At 48.1% G+C, this 25,881-nt stretch overlaps 1 protein-coding gene across 1 annotated transcript in view; it reads right to left on the reverse strand.

Annotated features, from left to right (window-relative positions):
* Positions 1 to 1,529: 1,529 nt before the first annotated feature.
* Positions 1,530 to 25,881, reverse strand: part of TOP1 (DNA topoisomerase I) — a 68,080-nt gene continuing 43,728 nt past the window's right edge. The window contains exons 6-21 of the mRNA XM_065691436.1: positions 24,970 to 25,065; positions 23,875 to 23,950; positions 22,821 to 22,918; positions 18,499 to 18,614; positions 14,364 to 14,485; positions 13,589 to 13,711; positions 12,026 to 12,213; positions 11,255 to 11,399; positions 10,105 to 10,248; positions 8,525 to 8,710; positions 6,898 to 6,966; positions 6,189 to 6,303; positions 5,350 to 5,477; positions 4,197 to 4,291; positions 3,303 to 3,452; positions 1,530 to 2,951 (exon numbers count right to left, since the gene is read on the reverse strand). Of these exons, the coding sequence (XP_065547508.1) occupies positions 2,849 to 2,951; positions 3,303 to 3,452; positions 4,197 to 4,291; positions 5,350 to 5,477; positions 6,189 to 6,303; positions 6,898 to 6,966; positions 8,525 to 8,710; positions 10,105 to 10,248; positions 11,255 to 11,399; positions 12,026 to 12,213; positions 13,589 to 13,711; positions 14,364 to 14,485; positions 18,499 to 18,614; positions 22,821 to 22,918; positions 23,875 to 23,950; positions 24,970 to 25,065 (1,954 nt within the window). The 3' untranslated portion in view covers positions 1,530 to 2,848. The remainder of the gene's footprint in view (positions 2,952 to 3,302; positions 3,453 to 4,196; positions 4,292 to 5,349; positions 5,478 to 6,188; positions 6,304 to 6,897; positions 6,967 to 8,524; positions 8,711 to 10,104; positions 10,249 to 11,254; positions 11,400 to 12,025; positions 12,214 to 13,588; positions 13,712 to 14,363; positions 14,486 to 18,498; positions 18,615 to 22,820; positions 22,919 to 23,874; positions 23,951 to 24,969; positions 25,066 to 25,881) is intronic.

Raw genomic sequence — 25,881 nt, forward strand, 5'->3', positions numbered from 1 at the left:
GCTTGTACAGCAGAGGGGAGACCAGACCCTGATTCCTCCAGCTCCTTGTGCTGAGCAGTGCTTGGGGCCCCAGAGCATCCTGCTTCCCACAGCACCCCAGCCCCACACACAGCCCCAGCCCCTCTGTCCTCCCTGCAGCCGTCCCTGCGGCCCTGGCTCCATCAAGGTGCTGTGGTCACCGTGCTTTCGGCTGGAGCAGGGATGTGGTTGTCAGGCTCCCGGCACAAACAGCAATGCAGGAAATGTTCCCATCAGCTACACAGAGTGAAGGAAAACCAGCATGCTCACACTGCCCTTCCTCGTGCTTCCCAATGCACCCACTACAGCATGTCCTGGCTCATCCCAAAGGATGGCTGCCAAGGCAAGCATCATCCATCCACCCATTCATCCCATCCATCCATCCATCCATCCATCCATCCATCCATCCATCCATCCATCCATCCATCCATCCATCCATCCACCCCTGCTCCCAGCTGGAGCCCAGCTGGTCCGTGCCCCTTGCTTCTGCTGCCTCTGGTCACTTCCTATTTCACTAAAGCAATGGTCTCCACTTCCTAGGATCTCGAAGGGCCCCAAATGCAGGTGTTAAACCACGTTCCTGATGTTCCCACTAACCCACGGCAGCACAGCCAATGTGTCCCAGGCAGGATCTTTCCCCAGTGCCTGCAGCCGTGCTGCAGAGCGAGGGCAGGCTCTAGGCTGCTGCGCAGACAGGCTCCAGTAAGGGCCAAGCAGCTTTTTAGGAGGGAGTGAAATCCCTCAGGCTGGGGTGGGAACAGGAGCCGGGCACGCTCAGGGAGCCTAAGGGTCAGGGTGCAGGGTCAGGGTGCATTACTCAACCACGCTTCCCCTGGGGCTGCACAAACCAACCCAGAGCAGTGGGAGGGATCTGGGAGCCAGAGCTGAGGAACCACCTCCAGCCCCAGGTTACCGTGAGCTCAGGAGCAGCAGCAGGACCGTGGGTTGATGCGATGCTCCATCTGCTCCGGGTGCTGTGCTGGGGCTCCAGAACACCCCTCATGTGCTGCAGGACCAGCTTCTGCCCCACCGAGGGCCTGGCTGCGTGAGCACAGAGCCACCAGGCCTGTCATCAGTTACCAAACCATGAAGGCAACATTGGGCAACGCTGCCCAGAGAAGCTGTGGCTGCCCCATCCCCGGCAGTGCTCAAGGCCAGGTTGGACACAGGGGCTTGGAGCAAGCTGCTCCAGTGGAAGGGGTCCCTGCCCGTGGCAGGGGTTGGAGCTGGATGAGCTTTAAGGTCCCTCCCAGCACAAGCCAGTCTGTGGCTCTGTGATCAGCAGCCATAGAAGCATTTTCCTCCCAGAAGCCTGGTGCTGTTTCGGATCAGTGGCATCACTGTGAACCCACATGTCCCAGCTCAACCTGATGAAGCCCCCAGTGGGTCAATCCCACCCCCTGTTCCCTGCCACAACCTCGACCTCCTTCCTGCAGCCCCGTGTGCAGGGCTCGGGGCTGCAGGGAGCCGAGGGGCTCGTGGCACAGACCAGCCGGACACCAGAGCACAGGTCAGTTGTAGGAATTTATTTTAAATAACCTACAGTTGATTAAAAGGGAATTCATGATAAAAATAGAAGATACTTGTTGAGGAAAGGCTGCGGGAGATGGGCTTCGCACACACACTACGCTAACAATGCCTCTAAGACTAATGATTATAGCAAAAAAAGGTTTCACATTAAAATTCTGCTTTTTAATTTTTTAAAATTTTTTTACACAATTACAAAAGAAAAAAATAAAAGCCCTAAAATCTCGATTTATTTCCTTTTTTTTTTTTTTTTTGTGGGTTTTTTCTTTTTTTGGACCAATGCTCATTTCCCTCGAAATTTATTGACCTGTGAAACGTCTTTTTTACACGATAAAATCTTTCAAGTAAAAGAGGGGAGCGGGGCTTAGAAAAAAAGGGGGGAAATAAAGGACACACAGTCTGACCGAGCTAAGAAGTAGAGTCATGAAGTGTTCAGAGCGTGTTCAGAACAAAGGGTGACGGGAATGTCCTTGGCTGCCAATGTCACTTCTCCTCAGCCCCACACACGGCCCTTCCCCCCCTGTTCCCCAAAGCTACAACTGCTTGAAGAAAACAAAAATAACCCCCCCAAAACCTGTTTAAATATTTTTAATAGACTTAAAAGAAATAAAAATTCACATTTGAGAAAGGAACACTCGAGTTGAGAGGCCGCCTTCCCGTCGCGCTTTGCTCTGAACACGGGGGGAGGAGGTTTGGTATTCATGTGCCAATGGCACGACTGCTCCAAGTGACAAATTGGGAAGGATTTGGGAATTCCCATGACCATAGTGGCAGCTCTAAGAGGTGCGTTGGGTTCCTTACATTTTGCTTCTTTGTTAAATCCTGGAATGGGGCCGGGAGGGGTGGGGGGGGGTGAGGGGGGTCAGGAATCCATTTTCTATTAAAATATAGAAGTTATTGCAAAACCCTAACTGTAAAAACGCACCAATATAACTGGAGTTTGTATACAGTAGCTAAAGAGTCCCACGCGCTCAGTGTGATGGTGAATTTGCCTGGCGGAAGGTTGACAAATCCCCCATCCACTTGCCCTGCCTCCAGAGAAAACCCACCCAAACCAGACAGATAGAATTTGGATCTCTGAAACATGTTAAATAAGTTGTCCATAGGACAACTGGCTCAGCTCCTTTAGGATATTTCCAGGTTATGCTTTCTGCAAGATGTTGGCTGTTGTATCTGATGCTCACTTGCCCCTTTTCTCCCCCTTCCCCAGCATCCAAGGACAAGTAAGGCTCACAGTTTTATCAATCTCCCTAAAAACCAGGCTACTCCCTTTTCCCATAAAATTCAGCTCATTAAAAACAGGTTAAAACTCATAGTCCTCCTCTGCCATGTCGATAGCCCACGCAAACTTCTCCCGCTGGGTTTTGTTATAAATCTTCTCTATAGGAATTCCCCACTTCTTACACCTGCAGGAGAGGAGACGCTGTTAGTCACACCACACAGGCACCTCCCAGTGCCCCAGCACTTTCCTAAGCTCTGCTCATCACAAGCACCACCCAGCAGAGCACAACCAGACCCTGTAGCTCTCCCACCCATCACCTCCCAGCACGGTGCTGGTGGTGGATGCCACGTCACACTTGCATCAAGAGACTTGTAGCCTCCTGGAACCATCTGAAGATACAAGTGAAGGCCACAGAGGCAGAGGTGTCTGGCAGCTCAAGGGCACTGCTCTGCCACAGCCCTTGCCTCCTAACTGGGGAGGACACCACAGAAGCGAAGGGATGGTTCCTTCCAGCACACCCCAGGCAGATTCTTACCAAGCAACAGAGATCCTGGGATCCAGATAGTTGAGTTTGGAGGTGCCCAAAGCAATCTGCTTGTTCTCCTCCCTATCTGTAGCCTGAACCTCCAGCTTCATCAGTTGCTCCTCAATCCTCTGCACTGCTTTCTTCTTGCTCTCCACTGTCCTAGGGTAGGAAAGAAGCAAATCACTTAATTCCTCTGTGCCCTGCTAGGCTGGAGCTGGCAGCACTGTAGGAACCCCAAGGGACTCTGCTCAAGGTAAGCAATGCCACCAGCCACAAAGGGCAGCTGTGTAAGCACAGATGGTGACACAAACCACTCAGCACATGCAATTAAGAACTGACATGTTCCAAGAGGCACAGCAGAAATCCTGAGCAGCAGTTTTGTTTTAAAGGGTTGGAAGCAACAGCCTGAACTCTACTGGTGCTATATCCACTTCAAACCCCTCCTGCAGCAATAGCCACGCTGTGATCCTGCTCTCAGAGCTCCCTTCACTCAGCACCCCTGTGGCTACCCTGCAGAGCCCCACGCAGCGTCCATCATCTGCACAGGGATGTGCGTGTGCAATCGTGTACTCGTGGCTCTCCGTCACAACAGAAATGCTGCACACTGGAGACAGTTCTCTGCCTGCTCCTCGGCAGCAGGGTGCTTGAGCACTGCCTGGTGCTCAGCTCAAAGGGCTGAGACACAGAGGAGATGTCCTGGGGGAGACCAATGCAAGTGACCACATCAGGAACTGCAGCATCAGCGTGAAGGCCGTTTCTTCACAAACAGAGCGAGGAGGGAACAAGAAAGCCTGAGGAAGCCTTCCCAGATCACAGGCTGGGCAAACAGAATACAGGGTTAAGGACCCATTTGGAGCTGAGAGTACTGGGAGCAGTGCACAGTCTAGTTAAGAACAGCCTTACTTTTTAGACTTCTCATCCCTCCGGACCTTGGCATCAGCTTTGGCGCTTTTCAGTTCTCTCCTGGCATCAGCTAACTGCTCCTTCTTGGCATCGATCTAGGAGAGGCAAAACCAGACAGCAGCACTGTGAACACGCTGCTGACAAGTATGCAGCATCACCCAGGGAGCGAGTCTGTGACCACGTTCAGCATGTAGCAGTGGTCAGACACACTCCTGCAGGACAATGAGGCCATTTGCCTTCACAGCAAAGCTTGGTGTGGTGAAAGATTCCCCTCACAGAACAGGGCCCCACTCGTTTCTGAAGACAAGGTGGTGCTGGGAGCTTCCTCACACCGCTATAACTAAGCAGGTGAAGGAACTGGCTTGGCTTGGGACTGGCCAACAGCCCTTCCTTGTCTGCCTCCACCGCATCCTGCCAGTACCAGCCCTCTGAGGGTAGCACAGGAGGATGATCCCTGTTCCCTCAGCAGGAATCAGTGACTGCCCCAGACCCTCCAGGCTGAACGCTGTTCAGGCTTCAGGCAGTTCTTCTCCAGTAAGTTTAGGATTCAGGGAGATTTAGCATTTTGCATCCTCTTAAACATCCCCAAGCTCTAAGGTCTAGGGTGAAGGCAGCCATGTTAGGTGTTACAGAAGCAGGGGACACTGCAGTGCCAAACCAAAGTTCTTATTGTGAAGGTTATTCTAAAGCCAGACCAGGAACAGACCTAACCCCTTTGGACCTCATGGCCTTCACCAGAAACAATCTGCAAAGGAAGACGTCAAGTCAGAGGGGCATCATGTACCATGTACACAGCCTGCCCTGACACCTGGGAGCCACGCAACAGGAGTGGGTGCCCACTCTGGGTTCTTGAGGGGACACGAGTCAGAGCTAGAGGCTGCTGCTCTGAAGCTTCAGTGGCAGCAGAACACAGCTATGGCATGAAGGGCACACACAGAGGGCCTGGTCTTAGTCTTTGTAAGTAAAAGACAGCTCCGGACTGGAAGGTGTCCCTTTCAGTGCACTGCTCCTCTCAAAGTAGGCCCAGCTGTGGTGCAGCACTGACAAACTCCTGACAGGGAAAAGCTTCACCACAAGTGGAAGGAAATGTGACCCCCGAGATGCAGCCCTTGGAGCTCTGCTCCAAGCCAAGAGCTGGGCAGGAGGGGGGTACCTTGCTCTGCAGGTTCATCATGGACTTCTCGAAGGTCTTCGGTGGAGCCCTCTGATGGTTACACAAGATGGCAACCGCTCTGTTGGCACGGTTGTAGGAGAGGATCTTTGCTGGGATGTTGTCGTCCGCTGCAAAGCACAAGGAAGTGGTGAGCAAGTGGGTCCTGCAAAGCTGTGCAGCCCCAGCCAGGGTCCCACTGACTGCAAGCTCAGAGTCCCTGCAGAACTGACCTTCCCTCTGATGGGCCAGGCTCAACTCTGCACTCTAATCACAGTCAAAGAGCCTGACCACTTCCATCCTGGGCCCTGGCTCCTCCTGGGATGGTTTATTCACTAGCAACAAAGACACCATTTGCCATTTGAGAGAGGGGAAGCACTTCCATGCTCAGCACAGGACAGCAGGACCATACTGCTCAAGACACTGCTGATACAGATACAACATACCCACTCTGTAAAGCTGTTTAAGTGCTCAACAGAGAGACTGTGAATGAGCAGACAAGAAACATGCGGCTATTGCAGATCCAGCTGCCTGCCTGCCACCTACACCACAGAAAGCAAGAGACTGGGTAAAGAATAGGGACAAAGCAGCAGGCACACTTTAGGGGCGTGCTCCCAGGCCAGCTCTGCCCTGCCCCGCGCTGGGTTGCTCCATTACCCAACAAGATTGTGTAGCAGCAGATTTTGGCAGATTTGAGCAGACCTCAGCTGACATTTGCACTGGAACAAATGATGCACATGAGGAAGTGGTGTAGATATAAGACTTGTGGCAAAGTCAAGGAAGCCAAGTCTGTGTGGCAGGATAAGATCTGTTCCCCTCACAGTTTCACGGGCAAGACTTACGATTGGTGAGCTCCTTGAGCTGCTGCTGTAGCGTGATGGAGGCATTGTAAGTACGGAATACCTTGGCTGTCAGTCCCTCCATAAGGTCTTGAAGGTGTTTATTTAGGATACTGGTCTAAGGAAGCAGAAAGGAGATGACAGTTAGCAGTACACTTGGCCACATTTGTGAAATCTCTGTACACGGCTGACAAAGACATGTAGCTCACAGCTGAGGCCTGGTGCACACAGAGCTGACCACAACAGAATGGCCGCAACATTACTGAAACCACAGGAAAAGTGAACAAAAAACCATCAAGTATTAGATTAGGTATCAAGTAACCACAAATAGCCAGAAAAGTCTTCTTCAGTGTGGAGGTTTTGCTTCCCAGTAGGTAGAAATGTGCCTGTCCCATCCCAGCAAAGGTGCCTGAGCCACCACCGTGCTCTCATAGAGGGAAATGTGCAGATGGGGATGGCATCTGAAAATGTCACCTCACACAATCATCACGTCCTGAGTCACAGCCAGCCATGATCAGCAGGACCAAAGCCATGGATCTGTGGGCACAGCACACAACAGGCACCACACTGAGACACTCCCTGCTCTGAGGTCAGCTCTGGAAGAAAACTGCCACTGAAACCACTTCTGGAATAGATCAACTCCTACTGCCTTGTGCAGAGTGAGCCTGTTCTGGTACTCTACCCCATCCCTCACTGTTAACCACGTGCTTACATTGAGGCGGTCAAAGAGATCATCCTCAGGCTGCTTGTTCTCCATGAAGAGCTGAAGATTCTTAAACACCTGCAGGAAAAGCAAACCAGAAACTTGAGGCACATGAAGCAGACAGCACTGCAAAACAGGAATACATCAGAACAACATTGCTGGGAGCCACTTCCACTACTTTCAGGAGAAGTGACGATGCTGGATGTTACTTCCCAGCAGGCAAAGACCCATTTTCTCAGTACAATGCTTGAGTTGAAGGTTGCTCCCCAGCAACAGGAGTCCTGAGCATTCAATGACCTTTATACTCATGCTTTAGATCAAGACTGCAGGAGACCCAATTCTGCTTCAGCTTAGCTGCCTAACAGAGAAAGAGACCCTGAAACTACCACCCTTCCCCATCATTATTCCAGCCAGAGACCCCTGAGTCATTTCCTATGGAGTGAAGCTACCAAACCCCAGCCCTTCTCACTGCTACATTTTTCATAGAGTTTCATTCTGAACAAGTCTCTCTGAGGTAGGGACAATAATCAAACTAGCTTTGATTATATAGACCACAAACCCCAGCTCTTCGTGCTCCAAATCCCCAGTCCCAGCTTCTCAACAACACTCATTTTTCTACTGTAGACACCTAATATAAAAGATGTCTAGTTCTACAATAATCAATTCACCATTGTAAGCATTGAAGACACCAACAGATACCAACACCAACAAATTTAAACAGGAAAAATGTTTTCTTCTTTAAACAAGGAAGTACAAATTCCACTCTATGGCAGCCACAGTTTGGGTTTGCTCCCCAAAGGCTGACATTTACTGCCAACTGTCCTTACAACTACCACAGAGTCATACCTGCGGTATCTAACACACTGCACTGCCTGCAGAGCTGTGGGCCACATGCAAAGCTCTTACACCCACACAAACAAAAAAGTCTTTCTGGATGGTGCCCTCCAGGTTCACACTGCTGGATGGGGATTTATCCTGGGAGGAGGTCAAGATCGCAGCAGATGTGATATTAGTGCATGACCAAGAAATAAAGAAACCTACACTGCCTAAGAATGATGTCCTGGTTGGCAGATACCTAGGTTCATAGGCCAAAGGTATCAGTGCATTTACTCCGTATGCTCTGGAGCACCTGAGGTCAAGACCCCAAGTGAGGGCTCAGCTCCAACATGAACAGAACTGTGACAGAGGAGCAAGTACCATGAAAGCTCAAGTCAAAAAGCTGCTCCAACAGTGACACCCAGCACTCTGCTTCAGAACCTCTTATACTGTTACTTGTCATATGGGCCTGGAACTCTTCCACCTACAGGTGACAAAGGCAACTCTGCTGATCAGAACAAGATCCAAGAAACTCATCTAACAGAGCTGTTAGAGTTATGTTATGCCAACTCTTGACATTGAGATCACAGGGAAGAGCAGTAAGATCTGTATCTCATCTGCTGGGTAATGTCACACCATTTCAGTGTGTGTGCAGGTTCATCTTCTATGGCACTGCCAATAGAAAGGGAAGGACACTAACTGACTTATTTTCCGGCTAGGAATCTGACCAGTGATGAAGCACCCTGCTATTGCCATCAAAACTGTGCTGACCACATTACTGCACCATTCAGGCTGTGTTTATGTTGGTGAGGTGCCTTACCCTCTTCTCAACAGGGACTTTGTTGTAGTATCGGATGGAGTCTTTTCCGAGGAAGTCAAACTCAACCACGTATTCCTGACCATCCAGTTCAGGATGCAGCTTGATGTGTTCTACTCTCAGGGAGCAGCAGCCCACGGTGTCAGCTGTCTCTCCTTCTTCTTTTTCATTACCAGCTCTCAGGGCAAGCTACATTTATATTAAGGAAAGAAAAGTCAGAAGTAATCCAAACCATTCCTGCAAATGTATAGATGCTATAAACTTTCAGACCCTGCCCTAGGATCAGCAGTGTCCATAGGAGAAAGGAAAGGGAGAAAATGAATTTGAGTGGATTAAATTAACACTTGTAAAAATTCTAATAAAAACAACCTCAAGTTATCTTTAAATCTGCTTTAAATAATCCCAAGGCCACAAATCTACCAATCTACCAGAACAGAACAAGGGCCAATGGGTTCAAGCTTACACAGGGGAGATTCAGGCTGGGTATAAGGAAGAAGCTCTTCCCTGTGAGGGTGCTGAGGCGCTGGCACAGGGTGCCCAGAGAAGCTGTGGCTGCCCCATCCCTGGCAGTGCTCAAGGTCAGGTTGGACACAGGGGCTTGGAGCAAGCTGCTCCAGTGGAAGGGGTCCCTGCCCGTGGTAGGGGTTGGAGCTGGAGGAGCTTTAAGGTTCCTTTCAATACAAACCAGGCTGGGACTGTGTGATTCTACACCTCATTTTTAATTTCAGTGTAAAGCAAGATCTTTACCAACTTCTGCTCATGAGGTAACTCAAGCTGTGGGACAGCTCTTTCGATTTCTAATGGAAATCCATTTCAAAGCACTTGGTGTGTTAAAATCCAAACTCAGTTCCACGTGAACTGAACCTGATGCAAAATCACACAGTTCAGGTGTTCATCTTCTTGATCCCCCCTCTACAGTGCATGCTAAATATATACACTTTAACTAGCATACAGAGTGGCTGGGGTTAGATACATCACCTAAAGGCTACATTTGGCTACATTAACATTGTTTAGCAGCAGTGGACAAACCAATTTCTCCTTTTTTTCCTTTTTTTTTTAGGAAAAACCTTCAGTGTTCCTATGAAACCACAATTATTCAAATCCAAATACCTGGTTTCCACCAATTTAAAACAAAACCGGTTAACTCACATGGTCACGACACCACCAGGGCAACAGCTCTCTGGGAACTAGCTTCAAGCAGCTTTAAAAGCATCAAGACAACTGCATTATTATGAAACCTCACAAGTGTGACCTCAAACTGAAGAGGTGACAAAGCAGCAGAAATTCCCAGCCGGAAAGCTGAAACAGCTGGAGACAAAAGGTCCACACAAACCTCCCAGTAATCCAACCGGGCGGCTCTGGAACCAGGCTGTGAATTTTGCCTGAACTAAAACAATGCTGCCTGAAATAACCAACTCAGTACAATAGTTTAGTGCTCTGGATTCCAGGTAATGGGAAGGAAAAGGAGACGGGAGCCTGCCCACCAGGAAGTCTTAGGATACCTCAGTAACTGGCTCAATTGTGCCTTAGGAACTGCCCGGCAGCGTTCCAGCAAGCCAGGAAGGTAAGAGGAGTGTGCTCACTTTGTCGATGAAGTAGAGCGCCACAGCCCGCTGCCGCACTTTCATCTCTTTGGATTTCCAGTCTTCCCGATACTGGTTTCGGATTTTATCTACACACTTCTTCAACCTCCGAGCTGTCTCATACTTCTGCCAGTCCTTCTCACCCTGCACAAGACATCGGAACACGGTGTTAGTCAGCAGGAAAAGGCCCAGCTCTGATCTGCAGCTCAAGGCTCTGCAAGTCTGCGTGTGGCAAATGGGCTCAGAAGACAAAGCACAGCTCAGCTTCAGACTCTGCTGCCACGCAGCTGTGGGGAATGCTGATTTCCATGATATTAAGCGCTTCCATGGAAGCCACTATGAAGACACAAAAGATATTATGTCTTTCCTGCTTCTCAGCATATAAATGATTTCCTCTGCTTTATTCAGATGACACTTATGCTCTTTCAGCTGTGTAATTAACATCCATAAAACGTAAAAGCAACTTTAACAGTTCATCGTCATTATTATATATTCGAGCCATGGCAAGAAGAGGTCATGAACTCCCAGGAAACAGAGATTTTCCTTACATTTGCAGGAGAAACCCCTTGCTTCCATCCAGGAAAAATTCTCTTCTAAAAAGACTTAATGAGAGGAATTTCAATCCCACCCCTGATACTGAAGCCTCATCATCTTCCAGCAGGTTTTCACTGCTTGTGAGGAATTGATCCATTGACTGGTTACCTGCTCCCACAGCAGGCTTTGGTTTCCTTTAGTCCTTACAGCCTTCTCAGCCAGCAGCCTGGCCACATCTTTATTTTACAACTGACAAATGAGCAGCCCATAGTTAGAACTTCACCACCTGATCAGGCAGAGGCAGTCAGGGCCAGAAGTAGGTGAAATATCCACCAGAGCAAGTCTGTTTCAATTGCTTCCTTTTAGGTTTACACAGGGCAGAGATTTCTACATGGAATGACACAATGATGCTTTTCAGCTGCCATCCTCCAGATTCCACCTGCTCTCCTGTGCAGGAACTGCTTTCTTTCTTTTCAGAAGCACAGAAACTTTCTATGTTTTTTAATCAGAGGAGGATGAAACAAGCCAACTTTACTTCCTGTCCCTGTCCCAGCCAACAGCTACATTTGCTTCTTGGAGACATTACCTCTAACACTGAACTTAAGTAGATCCTTACCTTGATTCTTGAGCTAGGGTTCAACATGATGTACTTGATAGAGCCTTGGATGTTCTCAGTCCATGACACCAGCCAGGTAACCTTGTTGTCATGCCGGACCTCCTTCCATTTGTGTCCTGGTGGAGGTGGAGGGATCTTGGAATCCCTGCAAAACAGCAAATAACTGTTTAAAGAGACTTCCACAGCATCAGAATGAAGAAAGTAACAAATACCATCATGCAAAGAAAGGACAGGGGAAGAAGCCTGACGCAACTTCACTCCCTGTTCAGCAAGCAGGAAAACAATGAATCAAAGTGAACAGTCAAATCTCAGGTATGTAACTGCTATCAATGTGTACCTGATGTGTGTAACACAGGTGGGAGCATACCCTGCAGAGACCAGCTTTGGTCTGTGCACACTGCAAGAGTGTGGACACTTATCGGGACAAGACTGAAGAAAAGCCCAGCAAATCTCAGCCTTCAGCATCAAGGAAGACAAAGTACGGCAACCTACCTAGGTGAAAACTCCTTTCTGGAAATACCAGCAGGAAAGGTTGGGTAAGCAGATTAAGCTGTAGGCGTGAGGAAGAAAATATGTTGACAAAGTTCTGTGTGAAACCCCTGATAGCCTTGTTCAGTCTTTGCTTGTGTGACTCAGGTTTTTATCCATGTAAGAGTTAAGATAAGCAGCATGTGTGCTGTACATGCTTGAATATCAACACATGCACAGGTTTAAAACAGAAGCTATCCTATCTAGAAAGCAAAGGCAAGGTGAGAAGCATCCAGCGCTCACTTGCTGCAGTTAATGATGATGTCTTCTGGCATGATGCGTCTCTTCAACATGCCCATTTTGGGATGGTTCCCACGACCTCGGAAGAGACCTGGGGGTTCAATCTTGAAGTTGGCAATCCTCTCCTTGTGGTTGTCCATCACACAGTAACCATATTCCTTCAGTAGCCGCTCATTCTCCTCTTTGATTTTCTGGAAGAAGCCAACGCAAAGATGATCCGGTATATCCAGCACCACACGCATCTCTACATGACAACACTAATGCTTAAGACTCAACTCAAAAGCAGACCCTCATCATGTGAAGTGCTGCATCAACACCCAGAGCAGCAGACTGTCCAGAAAAGCATTCATAAAATGCAAGCAACACAAACAAACTGGGAAAAGGCAAAGAATGTGGAAAAACTCTCTTAACATTTGTATGTGAGAGAAACAGATCAGTCCTGGTGCAGACAGCTACAATTTTGCCCCAGTAGAGGTAAGTACCTCTATCTATGTATCGCAGCTACAAGGGCAGCCCCAGCACAGTACTGCTGCTTTATAGTCTCTGTTCAGCATTTGACACCCACTGGACTTTACATCTTGTTGTTTATGTGTAAAATCTCAGACTTGAGCGTCTGAACTCAGCACTGGAACGCAGGCAGAGGAATGTCTCCAGTCTGCCACATGTCCAGGCTGTGTCAGCAACTGGGCTCGTAAGCAGAACACAGGCTCCCAAGTGAAAATGTGCTGAGATTTCAGTGCATACCTCTGTGCTTGAACTCTGATCATACAGAAACAGAAACACTGCAGCTCAAAAACATCTGACCCACAGACAGCACTGGGGTGCCAGCTAAGAACCTGAGACAGAAAGCCACTGTTGCTTTCTCACAGCAACTACCACAGATAGCAACTAAGAGGGGCTCACCCCATGTTTATCAAATGCAAGCAGCAGTAAGACATGGGTTCTCTATTTTGGTGGGACTCCTCTGACCCCAAAGGCCACAATTCCAAGCTACCAGGCCCCTTGTTCAAAGGACAATGACTGAATCATTGCAAAAGAGAACCTGGGGCAAGTTTCCAACTTCCATTGCAGGAAGTCTCAGTCATTTCATTCTCTACCCACAAGCCACTGTAGCTCTCTGACTGAAAAACAGAGTTTATTCTTATTCAGAAAACTGCACTACCTGGTATTTAAGATTTGTCTCTCATTTTAATCACTAATATCATTGCTGCAACCCCTCCACCATCCCCAATTCCATCCTCCAGACGCAAGAAGCTTCTAAAATTATAATCTGCCCTTAACTGAGTGTCTGCTGTTCACTGCAGGCCAGGGACTAAGGCTCCTGCGGAGGCAGCACCTCTCATTCTCTTGATCAGGAGCCTTAGCCCTAGCAGCATAATTTTAAGTCAGGATGAAGATTCAGCTGTGCTTTGCCCTACCTGAGCTGCACAGTAATGACTCTGGCAGTTCACATGAAAGCTGGTGAACACTGACTTACAGACAGCAAGGCAGGCAGAAGAATGATTACATAATGATGTTTACAAGCCAACTAAGAAGCAAGATGTCTCCTAGAATTCCCTCCGATACCTGTTTCTCCTCCTTGGACATCTGTTTCCTAGCTTCTGACTGAGCTTTGAAATACTGGCTCATGTGGGTGAAGTCACACTTGCTGAGGCTGGTGATAGTGCTCTTCTCTTCAGGGGTCATTTCCTTGCAGAAAGAAAGGAGCACGTTCAGTTTTCATACACACTAAGTGTTTATGCATGGTAGAACTTACCCTACAGACAGGTTCTCACAATAAACCCCCAAATTCCTGCACATGCTCCCTCTAGCTGAGGTCAAAGCAAGAAGCACAAGAACCCAAGCACGTGGAGTGCTGGTCCTCCAGCAGTCTGATCTCTGCAAGCGCTGGGCAATGCCACACCACCTCCCAGAGTGCTCTCACTGAATAGTGGCTGGCACCATTGGGGCACAGGGAGACAAATCCAGCAATCCATTTGGAAAACTGCATCACCTGATGCCAGGGTTTGATCTCACAGCTGATGACTCAGGTGAAGTTCTGAGATTTAGGTCTTTGGAAGGGGTTTCATTTGAATATAAAGCTGGCTCTTCAGCAAGGTACATAACACAAGAGTTATACCCCATCATGCAATACAGAACAAGCAAATTGGGTTAGGAGAAGTTTGACTTGGTTGGTTTAGAAAGTATTTATGACACGGTCCTTGTGGTGAAGCTCCAAATGAACTGAAAACTCACAGCTACAGTGAACCTTCCCGTGCATGGAGCAGTTGCCCCTTTTCCCTGCCCGGTGCCCAGGGGACCCTGGCCATGCAGAGCCACTGCACCAGGCCTATGTGCATACCTTCCTCCAGTCTTTGAAGAAGTTTTTCCTGAAGATTTCCTTTGTAGTGTACTCATGATCAAGCATTTTTGCAAAGAATGTGGCAACTTCTTCTGCTTTGGTACTCAGCTTCATGACTTTACCTATGAAGAAAGAAAAGATTTCCATTTTTAAAGCAAATGCAAACCAGGAATTGAAGCCAGCAAGAGGCCACAATAACTACTTTAAAGGACACTGTATTTTTACCACAGGGAGGTTTTGCTTAAAAAGGTTGCATAATAGAGCAAATGGGATGGCCAAAGGAAACAGAGGAGCACAGTCGCTTGACTTTCATCATAAACATTTGGAGAAAGGTTTCCTCTGGAATCCAAACATCACAAAAAAGCAACAGCAATCTGCAGCGAGACCAGGCTGAGAGACGCAGGGCAGGAAAGGGAAAAGGCCTCCTGCAGGAAAGCCCATGTGGGACACCCCGGTGGTGTGGATCTGCTGTTTGAAGTGAAAGAGGCACAGGTTCTATCACATTTCACATTCCAGCACTCAGACCTAAAGGAAATACAGTCTCTGTGTTCCTCTTTACCCACAGAGGGGCTCTGCTCTGGAACACCCCTTCCAGCCTTCAGCTGTTTCTAGCCAGGAAGAGCCCTTCCTATTGATATACCACAAATAGGCTGGAAAGCGAGGCCAAATATTTAACCCTCCTTCACTGCAGGGCAATGGTTCCCTCTACTGCAGGAATGCCCTCCTGTGCCTCCAGACCAGGCTCAGCAGCCTCTGTCACTCTAAAGACAGAGGGAGCTTTCAGTGAATGGAGAGGTCACATTTCAGCTTATCTGCAAGAGTGCAGTGCACAGTGGAAATGCTGGGAGGGAAGATCACAGAACACAAGGAAATGGGACTGTTGTGACATAGAAGCCATGGATTCCCATCAAGCACCTTTTTGGTCCAGATCACATTCCTGCCGCCACAGGAAGTGGCAGTGATCCCTGGGAAGGACTCTGCAGGCAGCTCACATCTCCAGCTAGCTGCAAGAAGTGTCTGAAGTGCCACTGTGCAGGCAGGCAGCACCTGGGGACTTTGTAACGCTCACTGCACTGCACAAAGGGGAGTACAGGAACAGCCCTCCTGGCTCTGTGCTCTTGGGAAACAATACCCCACTTCTGATTTACTACGTGTTTGAAAGGTTGCATCATCTCCCAGATGAAAGCATGGGAGTCATCCAGAAAGCCTTAAGATCTGCAAGTCCGCATAAAACAGGACTTAGCAAAGGGTCATCCCAACAATCTGAGAGCGTTCCACATTAAAGCAACAGTAACTCTGCCAATTTTTAAGCTGCAACCTAAAATACAGCATTTATTTGCTTGTAACAGGAAATGGGGGAAGGGAAACACTTCCAGGTTGTGAGTCCTGCTCAAGACAGTCCATCAAGTCAGTAACATGGGACTAAAATGACTGGTATTGTACCCAAATAGCTGAAGGGTCAGTCCCCTTTTTCTAATCACTCTAGAATCTATTGCACTAGATTCAGTTTCCTCTTTTTTACAAAGCTTTGAAAAGGCTCTCAGTGACTGGGAGTGTAAAAAAAAAAAAAAAAAAAAGTTATTCCAGTCATGAATATCAGTAACCTGCCTCAACAACTGAAAAGCAGAGAGCAACCGGGGACTCAGGAGCAGGAGAGACACCACATGGGCCAGGACTGAAATGCAGCACCACCTACACTCTCCCCTTGCCCCAGCTATAGATAAACAGGCAAGTTCAAGCCACCTCCAGGGTATGAGCAGTGCTTGCTAACCCACCATCACTCAATCATCAAACCCTAAGAGACAGCTTTGGCTGCTTCTTCACTGACTCTGCTATTGCACCAGCAGCAGCTGCAGCGGTCGTTATGTTAGAGTCATGGAATCCCAGCCTGGTTTGTGCTGGAAGGGACCTCAAAGTTCATCCAGCTCCAACCCCTGCCACGGGCAGGGACCCCTTCCACTGGAGCAGCTTGCTCCAAGCCCCTGTGTCCAACCTGGCCTTGAGCACTGCCAGGGATGGGGCAGCCACAGCTTCTCTGGGCACCCTGTGCCAGCGCCTCAGCACCCTCACAGGGAAGAGCTTCTGCCTAAGAGCTCAGCTCAGTCTCCTCTCTGGCAGGTTCAAGCCATTCCCCTTGGCCTGTCCTTACTGGCCCTTGTTCAAAGCCCCTCTCCAGGTTTCCTGCAGCCCATTTAGGCACTGGAGCTGCTCTAAGGTCTCCCCTTCAGGAGCCTTCTCTTCTCCAGGCTGACCCAGCCCAGCTCTCTCAGCCTGGCTCCAGAGCAGAGCTGCTCCAGCCCTTGCAGCATCTCCATGCCCTCCTCTGCCCTCGCTCCAGCAGCTCCACGTCCCTGTTGTGCTGCTGCCCCAGAGCTGGATCAGGGCTGCAGGGGGGGTCTCCCCAGAGAGCAGCAGAGGGGGCAGAATCCCCTCTCTGAGGGAGTGCAGCCCAGCACACAGGGGGGTTCTGGGCTCAAGCGCACATTGAAGCCGAGTCATGGGGAGCTTCTCCTCACCCAACACCCCAAGTCCTTCTCCTCAGGCTGCTCCATCCTGTCTCCCCCAACCTGTTTGTGCTGGGATTGCCCCGACCCAGGGGCAGGACCTTGCACTTGGCCCTGCTGAGCTCCATGAGGTTCACATGATTCCACCTCTCCAGCCTGCCCAGGTTCCTCTGGACTCCACCCCTTCCCTCCAGTACATCAACCACACCACACAGCTCAGTGTCATCAGCAAACCCGCTGAGGGTGCATGGAAGCAGGGATCTCACCACAGTGCAGTCACTAGGAAATGGACAGATCCCTCCAGCGAGAGCTGGCAGCTGGCTGGGCAGCCACAGTGTGACCTGGGCTCCACAAGTTAGCCTGGGGTAAATCCTGACACCAGACAATGCCTGGGGAGCAGAGAGCAGCTCTCAGCAGCTGCAGGGTAAACCTAGTTTCTCAAGGAAGACAGCCTTCCCCCCATTCCATCCCACAATTGTTGAGCCAATTCGTGAATTTCTGCCATGACAGAGACAGAAGCTGCAGAAATCCCTGCACTTCCTAGAGGCTTTGTGAAATACATAGCCAGATAGAAGAGGAGCTTCCTGCTGCCTGCACTCAAGTGATAGCTACAGTGCAATCTCCTCCTCTTCTCCAGATATCATACATTCTTCAATGGAGGAGGGGGAAATCCAACTTCGTATCAAACTCGTATCAAACCCTAAGAAAGAAGCTGGTAGACACCCCTGCCCACTGTGCTGCTTGCTTGGAGATAGCCCATAATATGATGCAACGTATTTGCTACACGAGATTGTTGTTGAAAATGAATGCCGCCTCTTTCTCAGCACTGAAAAGCACTGTGTCAGGTCACATGAAAGCAGCATGTTGCTCCGGGAAGAGTTCCAGATGTCCCCTTCACCAAAAATGAGGTTTTCATCCATTCAAATGCCTCCCACTTAATTCAATCCTGGGTTAACGTGCTCCTTCATTTAACACAATCACAGCAGTAAAAGGAAGCACACGGGTCATCACACCTGGTCTCCAGCAGGCATCACATTGTGTAATCCCTTCCACAGGAGCCTCTAACAACCATCCAGACCAGTGGGTTAGAAACCCACATCAATTAGTTCTACCACACACCATGCTCAGTGAGTGGGACCATGACTGACACCAGAGGGCCGTGTCCTTGATGCCAGGCTCATCCCATGCCTTCCTACAAGATTCTACTCATCTGTACCCCAATTCAATTGTCTCATGCCCCTAGATGACCATGAATTTCATCACAGATGATGGAAGTTCCAATTAATAAGGTTGAAGAAGCCTAAAGGTGACCAGTGATGAAGTAGCTACAATTACATACTCTACTGGTTAGACACTGCTACTTGCAGGTGTAAGACACGCTCACACTGTTAAGTAACCTGAGAGATTTACCACCGTAAGGGAGTGTTCATCTCCACGTCAGCTTGGTTAGCAGAATCCAGCAGGCTGCTCCTTTGCTTCCAGACACTGTTCCTTCACTGTTGGGGGAACTTATTTTAAGGTAACCACTGAAGTAAAACCACCTCCTCATCTCTCAGTCCCCGGAAGACCACCACAATACCCTGAGAAAGTTTACTTCTCTTCCCAGCAACTGGAAACACGGAGTAACTCACCATCATAATAAAACTTGACATTTTCAGGCAGAGGTTCATATGGTGGAGCAAATACAGGACCTTTGTGCTCTAGGAACTTCCATTTAATGCCTTCAGGGTAGCGCTCTTCTTCCCACCTTCAAAAGAGAAATAGGAACCAATACAGTTTTAAGCTCCTGGTCTTCGTTTGATTACTACGTGGGTATAAGAGTATGATAATCAGCAAGCAGTCATGGCCTTGCCAGGCACAGACCAGGTACAAATGTGCAATGCACTCTCTACCATGACTTTGTTTTTCCCCTCCCTCCTTCTTGTAAAAGAGCACAGCCATGTCCATGCACAGGACACCTGGGTCACAGGTTATCTGATGACACCATGCTCCTCACCTCTCACTGCTGCTCTTGTCACTGAATCCCTCAGCTGAAAAAGCTTAGAACTTAAGAAAAGGAGGAAGTTGATCATGAAAGAGCTGGGATCATGCCAAGTGAGAGCCAGCCATGATCTCCCAGCAGGGCCAGCATGCCTGCTCAGCAAAGCCAAGCAGTTGTAGAGTTATGCAGCTGCTTTCAGATGGGGCCAAGTCTGCCATTAAGGGCAGAGATAAAGAACCAGATGTTCATTTACAACTTAACTGAGAACAAACCTGCTTGGACAAGAAAGCCTAAAACCTGCTCTGTCATGTGAAATTCATTCCAGTTCTTGGGTAAGAAAAGCATACTTGAAGAAAAGCAGAGCAGCACTGGAAAACTGTAAAGCTGCCTTAAAGCACCTCTCTAAAGATGCTGTGCACATGCTGCACTCATGTCACACACCAGGCATCTCTATGCCTGTGCTCCAAGGGAACAATCTCCCAGGATAACCCTTGGCACCCTCTGCCCAATCCACTGGTTCCACGCTCCTTTCATGATCACCAGAACATCACTGCTCCATGCTGCTGGCACAGGATTCCCTGCAGAAAAACGCTGTTCTACCTTAGTGATCAACCAACTTGCGTTCAGCCTCTGAGTTGCCCATGCAACTCCGTTGAGCAGCCACGACAATAAAAAGAGGGTTTCAGCTTCCCTCTAGTGCCAGCCCTACGGAGCAGCCCCATTCAGGGTACAACAGCAGTTGGGAAAAGATTTACATGTCCTGCATGTGTCCCAGGAATAGGGACACACCAATGCGGAACACTTCATCCCTGCCAGGATAACAGGAAAAGGAGCTTCTGCTACAAGACAATCAAAATGCTTCACTGGTGCCTGCACAAAACCAACTGCCTGGGACGCAGCACTTGGCTAGAGTTAGAAAGGCGCATTCCTGACTGCAGCAGCAGACCTGCCTTTTCATATGGGAAGCACAGGAACATCTTCCCAGCAGAGCTCACAAATCCCAGCTCTCAGCACAAAAGCTGCCCGGCAGATCGCAGTCCCCACCTGAGAGGAAGGCTTGAGTAAACTATGCCGATACAAGGACCTAATAGTGACATTTGAACTTTAGATCCCAAATATTTACATTCATATTGACTGTTTCTGAAATCCATCAGAGCTACAAATGGAAATGTTTTGTCAAACACAGGCCTGACTTCTTCCACCCAGAAGCTGCTTTCAGCAAAATGAACTGAAACCGTTCTCCTCTCCTCCCAGACAGAACACAGTGATCCTCTCTGATACTGAGTGTTTCTACTCTAAGAAAGAATGAGGGGATCATTCACAGTAGATACGACTATTACAGGACAGGTTTGCGGCTTTGGAAGATTTATCACTCTTGTATTCACTTCATGAGAAATCCTGTTTCTCTACCCTGTCCTTGTCCAAAGGACACATGTAAAAGGAGTATTAGAAAGGTAATAGTCTAAACAGAGAGCTGAAGCACATTGTGCCTTTTGGGAGGGCTACGAGGACACATGGGATCCATGGGATGGTTTCTAAGCCCAAAGCCACCAGAAAGCAAGAATCATAGAATGATTTGGGTTGGAAAGGACCTTAAGATCATCCAGTTCCAACTCCCTGCCACAGGCAGGAACACCTTCCACTAGAGCAGGCTGACACACAAAGACCATAAACCATCCCAATCCCACTTCCACCTTCCTAAGCTTTGTACAGCAGCATTTAGAGAAAGGTTCAAGTGAGCCTCCTGAGATTAGCCAATTTTTCATCCTCCTTTGGTTTTAAATAAAGCATTTAGAGCAGCACTGCCCAAGGCAGCTCCTGCTCCTAAAGCAACGTTCTACACATGCTTTTGTGGGAGCAAGGAGAATGCTGCCTGTCAGGAACACTGCACTACTGACATCAGCACACACTGCGCTAACAGCTTCCTCGATTAAATCCTATATCAAACCTGTCCAATGATGCCAGGGTGCTCAGGAAGACAGGCCTGGGGAGGGTTTTCAAGTGAAATGAAAATAGAGAAGATTCTTGGGGAAAAAAAACCCAAAGCAGAATATACCTCAGGGATATGTTATTCCAAGGAAATGAACTTGCTGTAACACAAGGTGGGAGAAATGCTCACAAGGTATCCTTCTGGATCACATATTCTTCACACACCAACAGGGTGTGAAAATGACCTCTAAAAGAGCTCCACATGGTGATGAATGAGGCCAATGCCTTGGGAATGTCTACCACCAAGTATTCACAGAAGTGAGGAAAACGCCCAAGGCAAGCATGTGAGGTACCAGACGCTCAGCAAATTCACTCAGATGAACACCAAATGCCCTTAAGAGACGCAAGTGAAGTGCAGATGAAACCCTGTCCAGCAAAGACCCACTGTACAGAGCTGCAGATGGATGACAGGACATCAGCAGAAGGATGCAGGTACCTACTGCCAGGCTTTGAAGCACACGCTTTCAAAGGCGGCTCTCCTCAGCAGGAAGCAATCACAGAGCTCAACAGAGCTATCTGGGGCTGTGCTGCCAAGGCAGCTGAAGAAGAACAGGACAGCTTCCAAGTACAGCTTTGCTGCTGAAGGATAGAGACTACAGTACAAGGGAGCTGTGAAAACAGAGTATTAAGTTAGACAGAACCAGCAAGGGCAGCTGAGCCAAAGCCCAAAAGACAACAGATCATTAAGGCTTATAGAGACCTTCTGTAGCTTCCGCTTGCTTCATGTCCCTGCAGTTTGTTAATGGCAAAGCACATGAAAAATACAGTGTCAAACGGCTGAGAACAAAGCGGAGCGCTCAGTAAAAATCCTAGGATAGTTTTGGGGAAGTGCCTGAAACCCACATCTCTAACAGAACACAATCATGAAAAGCCATGCAAGTGCTGATGTTCTGAAGAAGCTGTGACAATCAGAGAAATAAGCAAAGACTATAAACACAACAGAAGAACTTTTCTTCTTAAAGGTGGATCAGTAAGAGTGATAATAAAAGGGTAAAACGCTGACTCTGAAAGGACTAAGACTGCAAAGGCAACACAACAGGTCTATTAAAAATAAAAGAAACACTCCTGTAAACATCATCCCCAAAAGGCCCTAAAATACATCACAGGAAATTACAGGAGTGCAGAAAACACACATGCTCCTGAAAACTACAGATGCATTAAACTGAGGAAGTGCCAAGGTCCAAACTTCCAAACACCAGTAACAGCTCCTCAATAATAACAGTAGCTTAAATCACTGTGGATAGCTAAAACCAATCCAGCAGGTTTCTTACACAGAGCATTAGTGATGCAGCCCAGGCCTGGCTTCCAAAGGAACCAGAAAGCTCACATGTATTTAAACAAGGTTCTAAAAACATGTAAGATTGAGTGAAAGCACAACTTCAGCTGCTCCGCGGTGTCACTGTAGGACTCTGGGCAGGACAAAGTGTGCTTTCCAGTTCAAATTTGTTTCCAAAAGTCATTTCCAAACAGCCCAAACTTAACCAGTCACTTGACCCAACCGTCATTTTGATCTCAGAGGCAGGAGCGGCTCTGGGAGGCACAGAGCTCACATGCAGCTAGAATAAAAAGATGGACACCCACTCATGTTGTACCTTCTATAGAACACTATCAAACACTAGTAACACATCTGCACATCTTTCTATATCCCTGCTGATATCCCCAAGCCTGCAAGTTTTCATCTAGGTCTGAAGAGTGTCAGCAAGGAGCAGGCTCTGGGCACAATACTACTGGTGCTCATTACAGGTAGCCTCTACATTCATTAGGTGGAGGGAGGGCAAAGAACAACCCCACAAAAACGCTTTCTCGTTTCAGAGGATGAACACAGTGACTGAGATGTCCATTTAGAGCTTACAAGCAGGTAAGCCAATTACTCTGAACAAATCCTCACGAATCGAGGGAAGAGGAAGCCAGAAGTGCTTCCTCAGCATGGGAGGTGAGGAGAGCCCAGGTGCAGAGCAGCCTCCATCACTGATATATAATTACCATTTCCATTTCTGCTCCTCCTCTTTCTTCGGCTTCTTTCTCTTGTCCGCTTCAGGGACTTTCTTATCTTTGCTCTTGGCTTTCTTTGCTTTGCTGTCCTGCAAAATGAGGAAGAATCTGTTAGAACCAGGGACTGTATTTCCCCTCTCCCTGAAAACACGCTTTAACCCTAAAAGACTGTCTCTTGGGGCATGTAAGTTTGACCACAAATAACTGAACTCCTGTGGCCTCACCATGTAAATGAGCTCTTTGATCATCCTGTCAAGCTGAACTCTGCTGATGTCCCACTTCTGGGTTAAGTCACATTCTTTTTATTTTATACTTAGGACATGCTAAGTGCACACAGTCAGTTATTCTGCCTCACCTGATAGGTGGCAAGTCTGGGCCATAGTAATGCGATTACTTAGTTACAGAAACACCCTCCTTGGCCTGCATCAGTGTATCCAGTCTGGCAACTGCTACAGAGCTCACCTGCACCACTGTGAGGGGGCTTCTAGAAACCTACTGGTGTAAGATCACTGTATAGACTTAGCCTTGCGGCCAGGAGGTGCTTGCAACATGGGCCTCACAAAGGCATCTTTGCTAGATGCGGAGTGTAGTTTGTTGGTCTCAAATGACGGATAACCTCTGGGCCAAGTCCCTCTCCAAAGACACTTCCAACCCAGCCTCTGTCTAAAAGCTTTAAGCATCTTTTTAGCAGCTCATCTCAGTTTCATCTCCTCTGCTTCTGCACTGTGCTGCATCATCTGTGCAACTACAAGATGTCATTAGTGAGGCTCCTCTACCCTCTGTGAGCTACTCAACAGGAGGACTGTGAATTGCCTGGAACGTGCTGATAGCCTGGAGGCACCTTCTCCATCCGTTGTTTTAAGAGTGGGAGAGGAACAGTTTTCCTGGCTACTTACACACAACGGCTCAGACAAGTTAACCTGCACCACAGGTGGGGATCTGCCACATGTAGCTTTGTCCCAGACTGGCCCCTGCCTCCTCACTCATGAATTGGATTACCCCTGCTCTACATCATCCAACACCACAAACTCATCTTTCACATTACCTCTTCTTCCTCTTGTTTCCTTTTCTTTGCTTTTTTGATGTCTTCTGTTTTGATTTTTTTGGGTTTATAGTCAGCACTGCAAGAATACACAGACTAGCTGATGAAAATGATCAAATAAAGAGAAGTCATACACAGACTCATACGTCTTCATTGATGAGGAACTGCTTCAGAAGCATGAATAGCCACCAGTGATGGGTGGCCACCAGGGATGCAATAAATGGGCAAAAGCTTAGTGGCATGTTCCACCCTCAACTCCTTTCCCAGTCATTGGTCTGGGATCTGCCCACGAGGCTCACTTTTCTCATCCCCCACCATTTTAAACAATAGCAAAATTAACTACTGGCAAATTCTTAATCTTTCCATTGCAGACATGAGATGGGAGGTCACCAAAACTCAGCAGAAGGCAGCAATGATTACACAAAAGAAGAGGTGTCACACCCATCCCTCCTGGAAACAGAAATACCACCCAGGGACAGAATGCCACCATGGTTAAACCTTTCCCACCTCTTACCTCCAGACTGCTAATGGGGTTACACTATCTAAGGATCTGAATGCACATAGGTGGTGACAGATGAGTGGGATGGAGCTGGGCTTTTATTCTGTGGGGTGGGTCATTGTACCAGCAAACATCATGTGTGCTCCTCAGCATAACCCATGACATGTTTCAGCTGTAGGTGAATCACACCAAGCAGTGCAGGCAAACCTTCCACCACCAACAGGAAGACGATGCATTTTATCCCCTCGCGCGGTCATCTCCTCACCTGACAGAGACCACTGCAGCCACTTAACCAGCATTAATACCTCAGGTTTCACAATCTTCACTGGTCTCTTTACCTACCTTCTGGGCTTTTGGGGGTTTATTTATCTTATCCTATGATTCTGTTTACCAGCTCTGCAACATTTCACAGCACCATCTGCAGAAGCTGTGATAGTAATGCTATTCCACCTTGGACACCACAAATACCACTCCTGCCCTGCTCAGAGACCCTGTAACAGGATCAGGATCCTAGTCTCAGACCTCCAACCACCCCCCTCAGTGTTATCTTTCCAAAACTAAAGGCAAACACCCAAGTCACCAGCGCCCACAGCACTTACTCATCATCTTCTCGAGGTCTCTTCAGGAGTTTGGAGTCCTCTTTAGGAGATGCATAAAACCCATCATCATCTGGTTCATCTTTAATACGTGGTGGACTACAAAAGAAGCAAAGAAAGGTGGTTCTAGCTTTGAAGAAGAAGTCTCTTGGAAACCAGCAACAACTCAGTTTTAAGAAATTACCATCTGCAACATCTTCCAGTCCTGGAAGAGCTCAAAGACCTGAGGTGTGTCACTCTCTGAGCATTCACAGACAACAGAAAGAGTCACTCCCTGTCTCCATATTTGCCATTTCTCAAGCAACACCAAGATCAACTCCAACTGCTCAGACTTCACTCTGGTTCTTGAGGTTTTGAGTAAAAACAACTGCAGCTTCCAGCACTTTAAACTATCCTTAAGCCAAGACTGAAACGCATGTGTATATCATTTAGTTTCAACTCAAAACCGTTATCGAGCCTGATAAGAGAGAAGATTATCAACTAAGCAAAGATTTGAAAGCCATTCCTTTGAATCTTTTGCCAACTCAATAATGAGGCTTGTGAAACCCACAAAAGGAAACAAAGGTTTGGCAAAGTTCAACTGATCCATCTCTTCTCACTGGCCCACTGTGGGAAGCAACAATCTCATCCCTCTCGACACACCACAGACATTGTTATTTTTTAGCTGTAATGTCCCAAGACATCATGAATAAGCGTTTGCAAGCAAGAGACACTATCCCTTTAAACAGACTCACTGAGACCTCACAGACATATCTCACTTATCTTCATCAAGAGAAACATGTCTCAAGAGTCCAAAATTACACTGTGAAGCACTTAGTGCTGCTCCACTCAGGTAGAAAAAGTAACAGTGCCATCTTGGGCTTTCCTATTCACATTCAAGCAGCTCCAATTGACTCAGTTTCCAAGTCAACATGC

Source organism: Lathamus discolor, chromosome 11, assembly GCF_037157495.1.
Source record: "Lathamus discolor isolate bLatDis1 chromosome 11, bLatDis1.hap1, whole genome shotgun sequence".
NCBI classification, from domain to species: domain Eukaryota; kingdom Metazoa; phylum Chordata; class Aves; order Psittaciformes; family Psittacidae; genus Lathamus; species Lathamus discolor.